Consider the following 18,358-nt stretch of genomic DNA (forward strand, 5'->3'; position numbering starts at 1 on the left):
CAGCTGAGAAGTGTAGTTCTTTTACTCAGGAAGTCTGAAGTCTGTCCTAAGCACCCCTGGCCTTCAGCTCGCCACGTTCATTCCATACCCGTTGCCCAGAAGCTCTGTTCGGGAGAGAGTTAGTGCCTCGGGGTGACTATTACGTGAATACTCAGATCTGGGGTGAAGGGAGGGTTGGCTTGGAGCTACCAAAGCGGCCCCTTAGGGGAACAGCCACCATGTGGCTGAATGACTACAGGATTTTCAGAGCTCGCTTCCTCAGTTGCACACTTCCTGACAGGGGCTGCTGCACAAAGCAGACGGGACCTCCAAGAACCCAAAGGTACTGTCGGAAGGCCCCCTCATCCCTTCCCCTCTCATGTTTGGTCCTTACCAGCCTGGTGCCTCTTGCCACAGTGGGTGACGGGTCCACTCAGCAGTGAGCTGCCACAGAAGGTAGTGGACATCGAGCCTGGCCTGCCAGGGCCTATCACGGCACAGTGGTGAAGGCTGTGAAATTTGGCTCATGCAGCACATCCCGGCCCCAGCCACCCCTGACCAAGTCTGCTCCTCTGAGAAGCCAGCTGTATGGATTCAGAGGTCAGATGGAGGAAAAGGCCTCAGTTGCTTCCTTGGCTTTTTTTGATCCCTTGGTAGGTGGAGACGGCAGCAAAGGACCATCACGCTGACACCTTGGCCGTCCTGCAGCAGGCTCTTCACAGCCCCACACGCCAGCGCCCCACCCAGCGCAGGGAGTATCCTGAAGGGAGTCCAGGCATGGAGTCCAGGGGTCCTAGCATGCTTATCAGTCTAAATTCCCTTTGAAAAATCCCAGACTCGGGCAATTAGAAATAATGTTTTCAGTACTTTATTAAATGAATTGGCAAAAGAACAAGTTATGTGGTAATATCACCACCCCCTCCCCCATTTAACGCCCAGCACGTTGCCTGCCATGATGGTCGGTGTAACATGCTCTGCCAGCTGGGTTCTCAGCAGCTCCCTCAGCCTTAAGTCCAGTTCAGTCATCCTCACTAGTCCGGGGCAGGGAGAGACCTCCCTTCCTCAGGAGGGCAAGAGACAGAGAGAGAAGCTTCTGTTTGGACCTCAGGCCACAAAGGCAAACCGGGCCTTATTCCTTTTAGAGGATGGGCACGGCTGCTTCCTCCTGACGCAGAGCACTTACGCCCACCCTTGTCGGCCCTCCTGAGGAGCTCAGCCCAGCATGAGAAAGCCCTGAGTGGAAACCCAGCACTATGAAGACCCCACCCTTTCTCTTAGACCTGCCAAGAGGCTACCCCGTCATCTCTGTCCACAGACCCTGAGACCCAAGGACGAAAACAGGAGCCTACGAGGAGCCTTTGCTTTGGCAAAACCTTGGGTGCGTCCAACCCGACACTGCATATCTCAGCATCTACAGCTGTGAAGTGGGCAGACCGTCAACCTGTGGGGGGGGACTGAGGAGGAAGAGAATGTTCCAGGTAAAACACTTATTTGTTGAGCACCTTTTCTCCAAGAAGCTTGGCACTGACTCTCTACCGTGTCCTCAGCTCCTCCATGAAGACGCATGACCAGCTCACTTCCCTGGTCCTGAGGGCCGGTGTTCGAGCTCAGTCTTATTCCTTTCCTGTCCGATAAAAATAATCCCGGATATGCATTATGTCTTCTCACAGTGTATTTATAGTCACGGCAGCGGCTCACCGGGCACACTCCTGCCCTGCAAAATTGTAACAGCTACGTGGGGGGCTCCTCCCGGGGCGAGGACCCCACACATGGAAGTGGCCTCTCAGAAGCAGACAATCCGCTTCTCATCCTCAAAGACTTTGGCCTCCTCTGGCTTTATCAAGTTTCCATTTAGGCTGTTGGAGAAAAACAAAGAACACAAGTGAGATGTTAGGAACTTGTAGGAGGTGTGCCAGTGTGTGTTCCTGACACACTCCTGTTCTTCTCACGGCCCTCAAGTTATGGGACGCGCTCTCGTCGGATACTTGTTTGATAACATTACTCCTTTCCAGCTGTCGTCACTCTCCGAGCTGGCTCTCACTAAGGTCACCAATAGCCTCTGTGAACCTGAACTTAATCTTTCAGGCCTGGTCTGTCTTGTCCTTCACAGGCATTTGGCTGTCATGCCCTCTGCCCCCTTGAAACACCACACCTGCCTGGCTTGATAGTAGGCTCTCTGTTTTCTCCTGTGTCTGCCACTCGGTCTCCGTCTCCCCTCCCCTGTTCTCCTGCATGTGGCCTCTAAATGTTGGATTTCCTTCAGGCTGGGGAGAAGGGCCTATCACCGCCCCCAGGTGACCTCATCCCGACGTCAGTGGGCTTGCAGCCCAGACCTCTCCGGTGTGGCCCCACCACACCTTCGCTTGGGTGCCACCCAGGCACCTCGGGGTGGCCACGCTGGCCCAGGGCCCCTAGCTCAGTGTCGGACACTCTTCATCCAGCTGTGTAAGTTAGTGACTTGGGGACCAGCCTTGACCCCTTCTTCCTCATCTTCATATTCTATCTATCCCAGAGTTCTATCTTATTCTCTAAACATCCCCAGAATGCCTCCCTGGAACCTCTCCATATCTTCACCACCACAGGGTGGTCTGAGCGCCATCATCTCTGGATCCCTGCTGTGCCCTCCTCGCTGGTCCATTTACATGTACTCATCTAACTTCTTCAAATCCGTTTTCCTGGAGGAGCCAGAGTGGTCTTTTTATAATGCAAATTGGATCATATCCCCCTTTGCTTCAAACCCCTCCATGACTTTCCATTGCTTTTAGGATAAAGACCAGAATATGTAACACGACCCACAGATCTCTTTTGGTCTAGTATACCCCAATTCCTCTCCTCCCCCCTTTTGCCCTTTCTTCTATACTGTCTGAACCCCAGGGCACATCAACATCTTGCTGTTCTTCAAGGATAACATGCTCCTCTTTCCTGCCTCAGAGCCTTCACATATGCTGTTCCCTCTACCTGGAACACTTTCCTCTCACCTCAGCTGACTAACTCCTATTCATTCTTCGGGGCTTGGCTTAAATGCCACTTCCTTAGGGAGAAGTTCCCTGAAACCTCATCTGTATTAGGTCCCCTTCTTAGCTTTCTCCTTTATAGCAATCGTAATGAATTGCTTGAATGATTTTTTTCTTTACTCTGCGTCTCCCTCACCAGGTGGCGGACCCATGAATGAGGGCAGGTCCATTTTGGTCACCACTGGATGGTGCTAGTACCGTGCCTGGCACTCAAGCACTTCGTTATTCAGCAAATGAAGATGTCACGCTAAGCCCTGGGGACACAGTAATGACCACTGTTTTTTTTTAAATGAAACTCACAGGCCCCAAGTCAGTAAACCAGGACTCAGTACCTAATTGAACTGCAGTCTCACCTCCCCGGGAATACAGCCTTTAGCCGGGCAACCTGACCCGCAAATTTCCCGAGAGACCCTTTCTGCTCCTTAGGAGAGCGACCTGGCCTGCGCACTGCATTCCTGGCTAGTGAACTCCCTTTTGTTAATGCCTTCTCTGCCTTTCTCTCGTCTGGCTCAGCAGAGCTCCTCTCTACTTGCTAGATGGCATGCTGCCCAATTCGTGAATTGTTTAATAAAGCCAACGAGACCTTCCCGTTCACACGGCTGGATTTTGTTTCACAGCCGTGGTGGTGGCACTGGATCGGCAGTGAGCTGCTGGCGGCCGTCGGGACGAGGAGAATCACAGGCACGGTGCCCCGCGAGCCCGTCTGCGTGCCCTGCCTTTCTTGCAGCTCCCCAGGCGCCGCCGGTGAGTCCTCTCGGTTTCTGCTCCCCTCTTTGCCTTCGAGCTACTGACCTAGTGCGCTTTCTAGCCCAGGGTCCCCGGGTCAGCATAGGCTGATGGGGGGCTGTCACAGAGCGCCAGTCCACACGGGAGTCCCTTCCCGGCTCCCGCCCGCAGGCCCGTGTACTGGGCTCTGCTGCTTGAGTCCTTTCCCATTTCCAGTCGGCAGTCCCCACGATGGGTGGAGGCTGCTGGTCATCCGCGCGGGAACGGCCCGTGCTGGGCGCGCCGTCTCTCGGCCCGTCCGCGGCAACGCCTGGTGCGTTACTGCTGGTGCGTTAGGTGCGCATGTTTAATTGTCTCGTTCGTGTAAACAAAGCCTTAGCTAATAGGATCCTTAAGTTCTGAAGAGTCAAACATGCCACCTTCCGGCCCCCAAACCGAACAGGATGCAGGTTTACACTGGCAAGCAGAGCTCCAAAAGGTTTCAAAATTCCAAAATAGTTTCCTTAAAAGAGTAATTAAAAGATTTAGCAAAACACCCAGGAAAATTAAAGGTAGAAGAGGGACCTAAAATAAGACGGAAGGAACTTCTGCTGCCCCTCTCTGTCCTCTGAGCACTCGTTCTGCTAATCCTCGGTCTGCATTGTCTTTCCCGCTCTGAAAACGCCACCAGAAACAAAATTCGCAAGGTGCTGGCCTTACAGGCGCCCCCCCTTAGGCCCCTCTCAGAGTTAATGGGACTGAGGAATTTTTTGGTAAACAGCTACAACCAAAGGGGAGGGGAGCACACCTGGGTGGCTCAGTCACTTAAGCATCTGCCTTTGGCAGCTCAGGTCATGATCTGGGGGTCCTGGGATCCTTGGGCTCCCTGCTCGGCGGGGAGCCTGCTTCTCCCTCTCCCTCTGCCCTTCCCTCCGCTGGTGCTCGTTCGTTCACACGTGCTCTGTCTTGCTCACTTGCGCTCCCTCTTTCTTAAATAAATAATGCCTTAAAAAAAACCAAACAGCCAATGGGAAACTCCAGTAGATAGGAGAGGCCCCACAGGGGACCGTGGAAAAACTGGCAGAATCACTTCCTCTGAACGTGCCTGCAGTGCCCCGTGGGGAGGGGAAGAGAACTGCACGTCACCCTTTCCTTCCTGAATCCAAACCCACTGTTCGTGGATGCCCCCTCTCCCAGAGGCAGCTGTCACCCTCTTCCTTGTCCCATTTGTGTAGCCAGGCTTGGCTTGCTGCCTGCCCGGGACGTGCAGGCGGTGGTTCTTTCTTTTGGCTGTCTTTGGGAGTGACTCTGGATCTCGAGAAGGTAATATCCTTTGCTCCCTCTTTGGGAACCCATCTTAACACCCCCGGGGGATTACTCAGTACTGCCAGAAGTATCTGAAATTCAAATATGTACCCAGGGGGAAAGAAAAGGAATTGACGTTAATAACGTAGTTGGGATAGGCGGGCCGACCTATCATGTCATTCAAGTTACAGCCCAGTTCTTTGAGAGATTGAGAGCAACTGTCTTTATCTTACAATTTTTTTTTTTTTCAAAATAAAAATCCGCTCCAGGCACAATTCAAAATTCACCTATCCCTTTACCTGTTCCGAAACTTCCCTCATTTATCTCAAAGGCTCGTAAATTACTGGTCTTGGGAAACCCAAGCCCTTCTTGCAGGAACTTACATTCTTTCTCTGTCCCTTGAAGTTATACATCTATCAAACACAGCCCATCAATCACCTGAGACAGAGGGAGACAAAAGGGGGGGAAAGAGGCCTTTTTAAAGTACAAACTGCTAAAAAGGGCTCTTGTGCCCAAGCTCTAGCACAGCCCCCTTAAGATTGATTCCAGGGACAAATACAAATCTTAAAAAAATCTTCTCCACAAATATTAGTAACTATAGGATTTTTGCCTTTTTTTTTTTAATTTTATTGGAGCGAGAGAGGGCACACAGAGCGAGAGGGAGAAGCAGACTCCCTGCTGAGAAGAGAACCCGGCCCGGGGCTCGATCCCAGGACTCCGGGATCATGACCTGAGCCGAAGGCAGATGTCCGGTCGAGCCATCCGGATGCTCCTGCCTCTATGGTCTGTGGGTATGTCATAAATGTGAGATATTGTTTCTAGATAGTATTACTAAAATCAGTTTGTGAAAGAGCAGTCGTGTAAACAAAGCCTTAGCTAATAGGATCCTTAAGTGCTCGCATGCCACCTCCCAGCGCACCTGCTCATCTTAGGTCTAAAAACCATGGTGCTGGGAGAGCTGTGAATATCTACAGAGCTGGTGTGTTGGTTTTGTAGGGCAGGCTGCTCCTGAATGTGCCACTGTGGCATACTGATTATTTTAAATAAAACATATGTAAGGGACAACCTGTACAAGAAGGGCCCTCGGACCCTCCTCTGTACCCCTGAACCTCTGTAACCCTGAACGCAGGAGATAAATCTCCCATGTGAAAGGCACCCTCCCTGTGCCAGGGAGGTAGAGACATTCTTATCACGAGAGAGAGAAAATTCAGAGCCAAAAAAGCTGTATCAACAATCCTGGTTAATTTTTACTAATATCACACCCTAAATTCTGCCTAGAGTTCCTTACTAATTGGAGCTCCCAAAGTTAAGTTTTCTTCGTCCCGTCAGTTCCTCATGATTTGTTGTCTCTAAAAGTATAAAAACTGCCTGCCTTGGCCATCTCTTTAGGTCTCAATTTCATTATGTGTACTGTGCCCACATAATTACACTCTAGTTTTTTTCCTCCGGTTAATCCGTCTTATGTACATTTAACTCTCAGTCCAGCTGGAAGACCTTGAAGGGTGGAGGAAGAATTTTCCCTCCCCTTTGGTTGGCGTAGTCGGCGGATACTCCTTCGCGGGACGGCTGCTCGCCCCAGGACCGCGGACACGCAGCCAGAAGGTAGGGTTTCCGACCACGCCAGCCTCCCGGCTTCTCCGTCTGCAGGGTCTGCTGGATCGAGAGCGGTAAGAATCGGTCTCTAAATTTAGTTAGCAGAAGAAAATGCCGTAGAACTAGTTCCTTGGGCTGAGCAACTTTTGGTAAAAATTTGGTAGCGTACTCTTGGGTGACTGATCATTTCCTCCCAGAGATGGTTTCTTTCATGTGTGTCTTTTACGTTGAGGGTCACAGGAAGGAATTCTCCCAGGACAGAATGCAGGCTTCGGCTAAGCCTGCTGTGTAGCTGTACTCACGGACTGGTGAGGTCACGGGTCTCCTCAGTCCAGGGCGTGTTTAGACACATGCTGCTGTGGGTTACCGCACGTGTGAGGGAAGGGCTGTTGCTGAAGAAACATCTTGGCAACCCCAGCTACGGAATTGGTGGTCATGGGTCAGCACTTAGAAGCTGTTAGCGTGCTTATCATCTAACTCAGAGACCCCCGTTAGGATAACCTGGTCACGGAATGGGTTAGGTTGACACTCGGCCCCTTGCCAGCCTCAAGAAAATGTCCATGCAGCAAGGTACACGGTAAGCACTGCACAGTCCCTAACCTCAAGGCACAGTCCTTCTGGGTATTGGTTTGGCCCCCAGAGACCCAAGGCTTAGGCAGGGCTGTCAACGTGAATAGATTTTTCCTCTTGTTCTGTGTCCAGCGAGCGTATTTTCTCTGGTCTCCGTCACTTGGGAGCGCCTACTTACCAGGGTGCATCTTGGCGGCCGGTCATAGACCGGGGGCCCGAGAGACACAGTTACGAGCAGCGCCCTCTGTCCAGCCATGCCAGCTCGCAGGAAAGCTTGTCACAAGAGGTCCCAGCCCATAAGGGGCCTCTGTTGCTTCACCCCTCGTTGCTCCTTAGTACTGGAGAAATCTCATTCCAGGAGCACCTGCCCGATGTCACAGATTAGCAGGTCTGTGACTAGAGGCGTCTTACGTTCTGGGAGACCCGAGGTACCGTACCCACTACCTCATGCTTACGGCCTGTACAACGAAGATGGTGGCTTTCTCAGACTATTCTTGGGAGTCAGCTTTTGGGTCGGGGGGCGGCATCATCCATGCTTTCTCTAGGGACACCTCATGAATCTTGGATTAGGCCATTAAAAGGCTTGTGGGTTTGAGTCACTACTGAAATTAATAAGATCCAGTCTGTCAATGGCCAGACACTAGATCCTGTAAATTGACTATTTGGAAGAGAAAAATTATCTGTGAAGAGCTCTCAATTGTCTTATTAGTATAAGGGTTAGTCTTAGGGATTCCCTTGACAAGATGAAAGAACAGAAATTAGACTTAAGACAGATAAATGTCTACATTCCATGAAAATTCCCCTTCTTAAAATCCAGCCCAACCTCTAGGTTCAATCCAGGTTACTCTTATAAATGCTAGAAGCCAGAAAGTGAATTTAACAGAAGGACTTGTTTACTGTGATCGACCTCTGTCAGCCTCAGACATTTCTGTATGCTCACCTTTGCCAGGTGTATCCTAGACCCCGCCCCCTACTGCCAAAAATTCATGTCCCCCAGACAGCAGCAGATCTTTTATAAAGCCTCTTTTCCTCCATTTCAGAAGATCCTACCAGACTTAGAGAAACATTAAAAAGATTTGGCTGTTCACAACTTCCTCTTCACAGAGGAAAGAGATGACCAATAAAATTTCTCCTAGGCCCGCCTCGAAATGATTAGAGGAAGGCTGATGCTGAGGGGCTAACAGAAGCCAAGGCTGAACTGTGTAAGCATGAAGAAGGCTTTTGTTAAAATGCTTTATACAGACCGTGCAAAAGCATCAAATTCCCCTTGATATAAAGAAGCAAATTTAGTTAAAAAGGTAGGCCAGTCCCTTGATATTCAGGCTGGAATCCAGTTCTTTGGGGGAATTAAAAACAACGGTCTTTGTCTTACAAATCTCCATAAAGCCAGAAATGCAACCCTAGCAGTAAGTCAGAATCCACCTATCTTTACCAGTCTCCAAACCTCACCTGCTCCTCTCAGAATACTTGTGGATATTATCAAAGGTCAGGATATTGGAACAAAATTGCCCTGTACTTAAGCGGGGAAAAAAGGCATTTTATTTCATTACAACAAGGAAGCACTCACCTATTCTCCCCTTAAATGCCATATTTGGGCAGAAATAATATTCAGGCCTCTACTGATAGTTTCCAGAGCATTATTCACCATTCAGGACCCAAGCTATTGGGATTTAAAATCACTTCTGGCAGTGTACCCCAGGATGCTAAATAAACAGGCCTCCACCCACATCACTTTGAATTTCTTGATATCTTGTCCTGTGTTCCACTGCCCGTTGGAATAACTGAGCTCCCTAGAAGCATCTGAACAATAGCTAGGTATGTGCCCAAGAACCCCGCACCCTCCATGTTGTCAGACGTGAAGAGGTTACCTGCGCAAGTCAGGATCTGATCCCCAGTAAACGGTGACGGCTTTGCCAATACACAAGACTGTGCTCTTCCATGGCTGGGAAGGGAGACTACCACAGCTGACAGGTGTAAAAATAGGTCAAGTCCCAATTGCCCCCAAAACTCTTAGAAAAAAAGTTTTTTTGCATTCTTTCCCTTTAAGTCATAATCTTGTCTTTGAAATATGAACACAGGACACCACTGCCTGAGGCTTAAGGAAAAATGGGAAAGAGGCCTTTCTGTTGTTGGGGGGGGGTGTTATGTTCCGTTAGCCAACATACAATACATCACTAGCTTTTGCTGTAGTGTTCGACAGTTCGTCAGTGGCATGTAACACCCAGTGCTCATCACCATCACCAGCCATCAGGGAAACACAAATCCAAACCACAAAGAGGCCTTTTTAAAATACAAACCGGTACCAGGGTCTCGTGCCCACTCTAGCCCCTCCGGTAACAAGCAGATATGCTCCAAATCTCCACCTTGGACAAAACTTTGATACGTTCTCCGTCCATTTTCTACCCCATCTTCTCTAGGACCTAGGTAGGAGCCGTTCTTTGAGATGCAGACAAGAGAGGGAAGCTCTTCATCAGAAAAAGGAAGAGAGGGGGGTATTTGGAATTTGGGCCTGTAATCTCTCTACAAACATGAGTGAAATCAAGAGCTAGGAGATTTGTTTGCCTCTGGTCTGTGTATTTGTATGTGTGTCCATGTATGTTGTAAATGTGAGATTTTTTTTCTGTACTTCTGGATGGTATGGCTAAAAGTAATTTGTACAGAGAGCTCTAGTTTGTCTGAAGGCAAGCACTGGTGAGAATTGGGCATTCTAAAACTCAGAAAGCTTGGGGCGCACCGGGGAGGCTCAGTTGGTTAAGCATCCAACTCTTGATTTCAGCTCAGGTCATGATCTTGGGGGTCATGATCTCAGGGTTGTGAGCGGGAGCTCTGTGCTCCGAGGGGAGCCTGCTTGAGATTCTCTCCCTCTGTCCCTGCCAACCACCACCCCCCACCTGCACTGTTCTAAAATAAATTTTTAAAACTCAGAAAGCTAAAAACTAACCCAAATGTTTAAGGTCACATGATCTGGGAAGATATCTGGTATTAAAACTAATTTAAGGTTATTAGTTTAATTAAAAAAGACCTGTCTTTAGAGTTATCAGCATTAAATATAAACCTTTTATTCTGCCTGTGTTTACTGAATATCAGGTGCGTTTCATGTTCTCTCTGTTGCAAAATCTGTCAGAAAAAAACCAAAACAGAATAATGGTTGAGTCTAATGCCTCATGAAGTTTTATGGGTAGTCCAAATATAATAAGAACAAGTAAATTAAATAGGTGTAAATAAGATTTAAAAAAAGTTTACCTAGAAAACTGAAGATTTTATTTATTTGAGAGAGTGAGAGCGAGCACGAGTCGGGGACAGAGGCAGAGGGAGAAGCAGACTCCCCACCGAGCAGGAAGCCCCACACGGAGCTCCATCCCAGGACCCTGGGATCATGACCTGTGCCGAATGGAAGACGCTTAACCGACTGAGCCACCCAGGTGTCCCTCTAGGTAAACTTTTAAATAGCTTCCAAAATTTTGGTGGTAACCCAAAACTTTAAAGTTTTACTAAATTAAATGGATGGTTAAATTGAGTATCTAGGGGCCTCTGGGAGGCTCAGTTAAGCATCTGCCTTCGGCTCATGTCATGATCTCAGGGTCCTGGGATGGAGCCCCACTTCCGGCTCCTCCCTCTCCCTTCGCCCTTCCCGCCACTAGTGCTCGAGTGTGTGTGTATATGTGTGCACGCACACAAGCAATCTCTCTAAAATAACTATCTTAGGAAAAATTCATTGAGTATCTAGATCATTTCCAAATAAGAAAATAATGTATTAATATAGGTTTATCTACTTTTTCTGTATAAAACAAATTTGGGTCTGTTAGCAAAACCTGTTTTGTGGTGGTGTACTATGAAGAAACATGTTTCTAAATTATGAAATGTATTCATAAATTTGCCAATCGAGGGGCACCTGGCTGGCTCAGTCAGTGGACCATTTGACTCTTGATCTTATGGTCATGAGTTCAAGTCCCACATTAGGCATACAGCTTAAATAAAAAAATATTTACTTAGTTTTCACTAGAAATTAAGGTTTCTAAGAGTTAAGAATTCTAATAAATGTAATTATAAGGGTACTGAAAATAAGACAAATCTATATGCAAGAAAATTAAGATACGTGTCTTGGGTGCGAAAAAATATGAGGAATAAAATACCTTTTTGTTGAGGAAAAAGAAAATAAGTCTGAGGCTGAAAACTTAGGGCAAAATCTGGATGTAAAAAAAAAAATTGTCGGTTTACGGGAAAGAAATCTTTGGAAAGAAATATTTTCTGTGTAGCCAGTACTGGGTAAGATAAGGGTAAATTTATTATCAAAATTGTGGTGCAAAATTAGAATTGTTTTCTCTTTGTTTAAAGGTCAAGGTTTTCTTGAACTTTTGTTTATATAATTTCTTACTAAGAGCAGACCAAAAGTTTTTCTTTAAAGTTATCGGCCTAAAAAACAAGGATTCTGTGTTTTGCCAGAATAACTTCCTATGTTTACCAGGTCTTTCATTACCTAAACTGAGTCTTAAAAGGGCTAAATTTTGCTCACAACTATGTAACCTTCTATACTGGCTTTTATAATCTGTCACTTGGGTTAAATGGATAACTATTGTTTTATAACGAATCATGATCCGATTTAACCACATGTCCAAACCTTTTGATATTTTTTGACATACTTCCCAAAAGTCAAATTCTAAAATGAAGTCCTTCCAACCCCAACCTAACTGAAATTTTCCAGAGGGCCCCTTGAACATTTCAAAGATTTTGTGAATAAACTCATTAAGCTTGTTTGCTCTGTTTAGTCCCATAGACAGAACTGTCAAATAAGAGCGACCAAACTTTACATTTGTGTAGATGTCGGTTATCAAAATAAGTGTTCTAAAACGTATGTGAAACTCCAAACAATCTGATACGTCCTGGTATGTTATTATCTTAAAGTGTTATATGTCACAAATATAACCAAATTTCCTTGCCACCTGCATTGTAATAAACTCCAACCACATCTTTAACCATGGCCATTTTTAAGACTTTTATCCTTTACAGTTGTACTTTTGCAAAAGCCTCTTGCAAATGTATTTTGTCTTACATGAGATTCATGGAAAGACCTCTCTGTCCAGGTTCCTAATAATCTTCACCTCATAAAACTAAACTGGGTAAGAATTTCCAGAACTAATGGAAGAACTAAATTCAAGAACAAGAAAAACATGTGATTAAATGAACTAAGGAGGATAATTTTTATAACTTTTTAAAACATCGCTGATTTTTTCTAAAATGTTGTTTTTCCAGATTTAAGGAAGTTTTTATCTTAAAACACTAAAACATTTACCATACTGGTTTATCTATGTTTGACTACTTATTACAGAGAAACTAAAAGCTATTTTGATATGTTAGTGCTACTTTGGGAAATTAAAAAAGGCATATACTTCTAGAAACTATGAAACATATTCATAAATCTGAAAATCTAAAGAATGCTGACATAACAGTTCACATTTGCTTACTTATTAGCTTTCACTGAAAATTAAGGGTTTTAAGAACTTTTTAAAAAGTTCTAATGTACTTGGCGCCTGGAAATAAGAGAAACAACTCTATGCAAGGAAAGAAGGAGATGTGTGGTTGGTAAGAAAAAATATGAAAAACAGAAATACATCTTTGATGGAAAAGAAACTAATTTTGTCCTAAAGTGAGACTGGGTATTTAACAAGGGAAAACTTAGGACACAATTTGAATGTAAAAAAAGAAAGTTCTAGAAGGTTTGTGGGAAAGAAATATTAATACGTGCTCAAGGGGACTTTTGTGCAAGGCAGCAACAAGATTCTATAAAGATGTGGACTAACTCCATTCTCCTCCTGCAGAAAATGGTCCCTCAGGGCCAGACGTTTGCCATCCTGACGTCCTTACATGGTCTGCTCCAGAAGCAGAGAAAGTAAACTAACAGACTATGGGAAACCCAGGACGGCCGCTTGGTTCTTCCTCACTCCCCTGACCCCGTTTTTGGTTTTTGCCATCCTGCGCCCATCACGGTGCATTCAAGATGACTCAAATAATAAACAGACATTAGCGGGTGAATGTCTATAAAATTGCAAAAACAGTCTTTCAGCCATGTGTAACTGGTCAGGTCCATAATCCTGAAAAAGCTGTTTTTGTCCCCAGAGGCCTCAGCCCTCCTGCTCTGGCCCCTTTGAACACCTGGAGCTGCACTGCATTCAACTGCCTTTGGGTCCGGGTCACCAATAGTCCTGTTATTGCATGTGTGTTTTCTGGAAGGCTTGAAGCCTTTCCGTCCCACAAGACTGGTGCCTTCACAGTGGGAAATAAACTATTAAAAGTGTTTCCCACTTGGGGTATACCTTGTATAATCTCCAGTGATCGAGGCGCCCTCTTCACTTCCTGAGAACCTTGCAGATTTCCTGGAACTCTCTGCGGGTACAACCTTCTGCTGCTCCCTTGTTTCATGCCAGTGTGACCAGCCACTGTGAGCCTTTGGTGTCTTGTGCTCCAGCCTGTTATGAACAGCTTCAGGAAACCATCTGGGATCCCAGTTCAAAGGGTCCTGTTAGTCACAGTCTAGAGCCTTCTGAGGATTAGGGATTCTGGAAACAGCACCAGAGAAAAACAGCTCTTGGGACTTTACAGAATGCTCCTGACCACTGACACCGCTGCACAACCAGAGCACGGAGCCGTGAGTCCCCATCACACCGCTGAGGAAGGTTCCACCCGGGCCCTGGTCCTGTACAAACGCTGGAGACCTACCAACACCCTGACCAGGGAGAGAAACAGCTGCCACCCGATAGACCGCCTCCGCTCGCGACGCCGGATCAAGACTTCCCACTGGAGCTCAACAGGACACCATTTGCCCTCTTTTCCTTCCCTTCCCTCTGGCATTGGCTTGGCGAGATAACACCCCTTCCCTCCCAGGCCACCGCTCAGGGGGCAACCTCCGGAATTCAGAGGCCCCTTTCGTTTCAGGCTAGGAGAAAAATCGCACTTTCATCATTGGTCGGCTCCTGTGAATTTACATCCTGAGTCGGAAGGGAACTACCAGGAGCCTTGCATGATTCAGAACGCTCCTTCTGGCAGATCCTTACTTCCAGGGATAAATAGCATGAGGCTATGATCAGGAACTTCTCCTTAATTCTTGAAATGTTGGCCGAACTGCCACTAGCAAGACCCGCCCCACAAAGACCTTCGACTCCCGGCCACAGTTGTTCTCGGCTGTCGTTCAGCTGGGCACGGAGGCGCCTGCAGCCAGAGCCTCCCTTCCGGGAGAGTTGAAACTCAGTTACAGCAGATCACGAAACAAGCCACTTGCCTTAAAAAGATGACTCCTTCCAGGGGGTCTTTGATTTATTGGATTTTGATTGGATTGGAGACGGTGGCTTCAAAGTGCCCTGCAAACACTGGGAATTATCTTATCATCACAGATTTTCAGTGCATGTTTGCAGCCACTCACCACCAAGCAAGTGGTCTCCCTCAGACTGGACCAACAAACAGGCACAAAGAGGACAACCGACTTAAAGGCATATAAATCCGAAGTCGTAACCTGTGGATGGCACAGAGATACAGCCCCAACATCATGACCCAAGAATGTCAAAGGTCAGCAGAGGCGTGCAGAACCACAGGGCAGTCGCTGAGAGGAATGAATGGAACCTTTCATCAGTCAACCTAGAATTTCCTGGTCAATGCTAGGAAATTTGCTGAGAGACGCCTTCAGCTCCCCTTAGGAGGGCAACCTTGCATAAAACAATGCATTCCCTGCTAATCAATTCATCTTTGTTTATGCTCTCTGCCTTTAAGAACCTTTGTCTCGTTTGGCTCAGCAGAGCTCCCCTGTACGTGCTAGATGGGATGCTGGCCAGCTCATGAATTCTTTAATGAAGCCAGTTAGACCTTCCAGTTTACCCGGTTGAATCTGTTTCTCCAACACCATGACCCGGGCCGCACCCTCAAAGAGCTCACGGTCTGCAGCAGACCGCCTGGCAGGATAAACGTGCGTGACGAACGCCGTACAGTGTCAAGTCAGGAACACCCGACCTGCCTTTGCAGCAGAGCCCCCGGCGGGACTTGAGACTGCAAGGGCTTCTGGGCCACGGGCAAGGCAGAACTAGACGTCCAAAGAACGAGTCACTGTGCCGCCGGTGACTGCAGCCAGAGCGGCTCCCTCACCCCCCACCCTCGACAGGACTTCACGGAGCCCCGCTCCATGACGTCACCCACGTGGGGCAAGCCAGGGACTGAAGGGAAGACGCTGCCAGGCCAGCACCTGAGCCTCCTTCTCAATCTACCCCCTGCCCCCCATCCATGCACAAAGTGCCCTCTTCCGGCTCTGGGTAGCACACCTGGGAGCTAGAGACACCGGGCCCTGCACAAACCATGCTTGTGTAGGAACAGTGGTCCTTCAGAGGCAGCAAATGCACCTTTTCAAGCTGACAGAGTTCCAGAAAGCAGCTGTGTGTCCTACAACTGTCCTCATCAGCCCCTGAGAAGAGTAGAGGCCAGCCGTTGTCTGCAAACTTCTGCAGCCTGGCCTGCCTCCTCCCTGCTCTGCCCGCCGTCCTTGGACAACAGAAGTGGTGGGAGATGAAGGGCTTCTGGGGAAGGGGCCACAGGCAGGAGGGGGGCTGGAGATGAGCACGAACTCAAGTCCCATCCGCTCTCACATGCCTTCTGGACGGAGGAGCGGGCAGGGCCCCGGCGCCTCCGTCAGGCTTGCTGGAGCTGGCCTCTCTCCTCTAGGACAGTGTTTTCCAAGCGTGTTTTCAACCATGACCCAAATAAGAACTACGTTTTACACTGTGAACCAGCATCTGTTCAGAGACACATGCCCATATCTGAAACAAGAGTATAAAATCATACTTCGGACTACGCACGGTGCCTGCGGGTACTCTGCTCGAGTTCGTTTTTTAAATAATGCTGGTTGCAACCCACCAAACTCATTTTCTGACCCGCTGACAAGTTCCAAACCAAAGTTTAAAAAGCACTGTTCTTGGAGCCAAGGTCAAGGGGCTGTACCTCAATTTACTTTTTTTTGGCTGGGAGATTCTCCCCAGTCATGAAGAAATAAAGTAGTTAATGAGTAACTACCCCCTGAGCGGAGGATTCGAGTGCACAGTGAGGCTGCTCCTTGGATCTCAGAGAAGCCACAATGAGAGCGTGAACCCTTCCTCCAGTCTGTGTCCTAAGGGAGGTCTGGCTCTGCCCCCCTGCCGGGTCCCCCACACCGTCACTCTGCAGGGCTGTTTCCGCCCGACGCACAAGACAAACTCCAGAACACTCAGCAGTCTGTTCAGCCCCCTGTTCTCAGCTCCGGGAAGCCAGTCCTCTTAAGCAATCAGGGTCCTTTCTGTCCGGCTAACTGCCATTTCCCCAGCACCCAAGCCATGGCTGCAACTGTTACTAATGGGAATTCCCCTCACCCCCACTTGGCCCAGCACCTTCTACAGGCCCCGACCCAACAGGGGTGGCAGAGGTATACGGAGTGGAATGGGGCTCAGTGTTGTAGAAAGCAAAGGATTTGGCTCCCTCCCACTAGCCCCATAAGCAACTCCTCAAAGCAGAAATAGGAAGCTGAGGAAGAGCACAAGTCAGTTCAAATCCAGCATGGAAGCATCTCCACAAGCCCAGGAAGCCCAGAAAAGGAGAATGAGCCCCCCACTCCAGCTAGCGCGTTCATCTCTCAGCCTCCTGAGTCTCCGAGCGATTCCCTTCCAGTGGGAATCCCTTTCCTGGGCTGCTTGCCCCATGCAGCCCCGGGGGGCAGATGAGGACAGGTGGCCTGGGAGGAGAGCACTGACCAGAGTCAGGCAGCCTGGACCAGACTCCAGCTTCTCCTCTTAGGTCGCACCTTGGGCAAGTTTCACTTCACTGCTCTGGGCCTCAGTTTCTACATCGGCGAAATGGAAACAATACCAGCTACTTTACAAGATAATGGGAAAGACGAGGAGTAGGTGCACAGGGCTCCACACTGTGCCTGGCACCCAGTCAGTGCTGACTGAGTAAGCACGGTTATCATTATTATGACGTGTCTTACCAAATCTCCATGATGCCAGTGTTCCTCTGTAAGGCGTCTGCCAGCTGGGCAATCCCCTTGGCTGTGATCTGGTTCTGGATAAGCCTGAAAGAAGAACATGTCTTGCAGCAGATACTTAATACTGGATTAACTCCGCCCCCTCCGTTAGGGAGCTGTTAAGGGTATGGTGGGAATGAGACAGGGTCAGTGGACGAACTGTGTCTGCGTCCTTGTAATCTGGCTCAGATGGTCTTGATCAGATCCGCTAGAATAAAGGACATCCTTTCACATGTTTAATTTTTTGGTGTATTTTGAGAGTGAGCATAGTATATCTGTGTATTTATACATAGATAATTTAATACATGAATACATGTAGGTGTGTGCGTTGGCATTTTTTGCTGCAGGGGTGCCCCATCAAAAGTGTTTGGAGGCGGGGCGCCTGGGTGGCACAGCGGTTGGGCACCTGCCTTCGGCTCAGGGCGTGATCCCGGCGTTATGGGATCGAGCCCCACATCAGGCTCTTCCGCTATGAGCCTGCTTCTTCCTCTCCCACTCCCCCTGCTTGTGTTCCCTCTCTCGCTGGCTGTTTCTGTCTCTGTCAAATAAATAATAAATAAAATCTTTAAAAAAAAAAAGTGTTTGGAGGCCACCAGGCTGAACAACAAACTCTAAGAAACACCCAGGGGACAGGCAGTCTGGTGGCTTTTTACAGTTAAGCAGCTGCCAACTGGCTGTTCACTTCTTTGGGGAAACAAAGGCTTCTAAGAACGCACCATGTCCTTGCCAACATCTCGTGGGGGGAAGGAAGAGAGATTCTCCGGCTGCCTCTCATGGGTCCCAGCAGGAAAGCATCGATACTGGGGCCTCTAAGAGTGTACCCCATGATGTCAGCGGTGATCCAAATGAAACAAAGGTTTCTGATACAGCTGGGGAGCGTGGGCAGTTTCTCAAGTGCTCCCCTGGGCAGCAGGGCTTCCAACCCAACCAAGAGCTACACACCGCACGAGGCACTGATGGGTCTATGCTTCATCACACACCCACTCCTCGCTCCTGGCTGTTTGCAGTATAAAGCTACTGCTGAGCTTGCCCCTAAGAAATTCTGGGCACCGACCCAAGAAAGCAGCCCTACGAGGAAGATGACGGCTTCGCCATCGTGATTGATGAGATTATAGAAATTAGGTGAGAAGGGGCCAATCCCCGAAGAGGCAGGACAGCATAGTGG

At 48.3% G+C, this 18,358-nt stretch overlaps 1 protein-coding gene, 1 long non-coding RNA gene and 1 other non-coding gene across 13 annotated transcripts in view; 1 reads left to right on the forward strand and 2 right to left on the reverse strand.

The window, feature by feature from the left end:
• Positions 1-831: 831 nt before the first annotated feature.
• The window catches only part of NOD1 (nucleotide binding oligomerization domain containing 1), an 83,278-nt gene continuing 65,751 nt past the window's right edge, over positions 832-18,358 (reverse strand). For 8 of the 11 annotated variants that reach the window (XM_057304404.1, XM_048212753.2, XM_048212756.2 and 5 more), the window contains 2 exons: positions 17,158-17,241; positions 832-1,835 (listed from right to left, as the gene is read on the reverse strand). In XM_057304404.1, the coding sequence (XP_057160387.1) occupies positions 1,763-1,835; positions 17,158-17,241 (157 nt within the window). In that variant the 3' untranslated portion in view covers positions 832-1,762. The other 3 variants (XR_008956396.1, XM_057304407.1, XM_057304408.1) reach the window with 3 other exon arrangements.
• On the forward strand, positions 5,387-17,431 carry LOC130542094 (uncharacterized). Its single transcript, XR_008956397.1, has 2 exons — positions 5,387-5,794; positions 6,484-17,431. It is a non-coding gene; the product is annotated as an uncharacterized LOC130542094 (long non-coding RNA).
• LOC113267238 (small nucleolar RNA SNORA24) lies at positions 9,027-9,151 on the reverse strand. Its single transcript, XR_003320647.1, has one exon. It is a non-coding gene; the product is annotated as a small nucleolar RNA SNORA24 (small nucleolar RNA).

This window comes from Ursus arctos, unplaced genomic scaffold, assembly GCF_023065955.2.
Source record: "Ursus arctos isolate Adak ecotype North America unplaced genomic scaffold, UrsArc2.0 scaffold_3, whole genome shotgun sequence".
Taxonomy (NCBI): Eukaryota; Metazoa; Chordata; class Mammalia; order Carnivora; family Ursidae; genus Ursus; species Ursus arctos.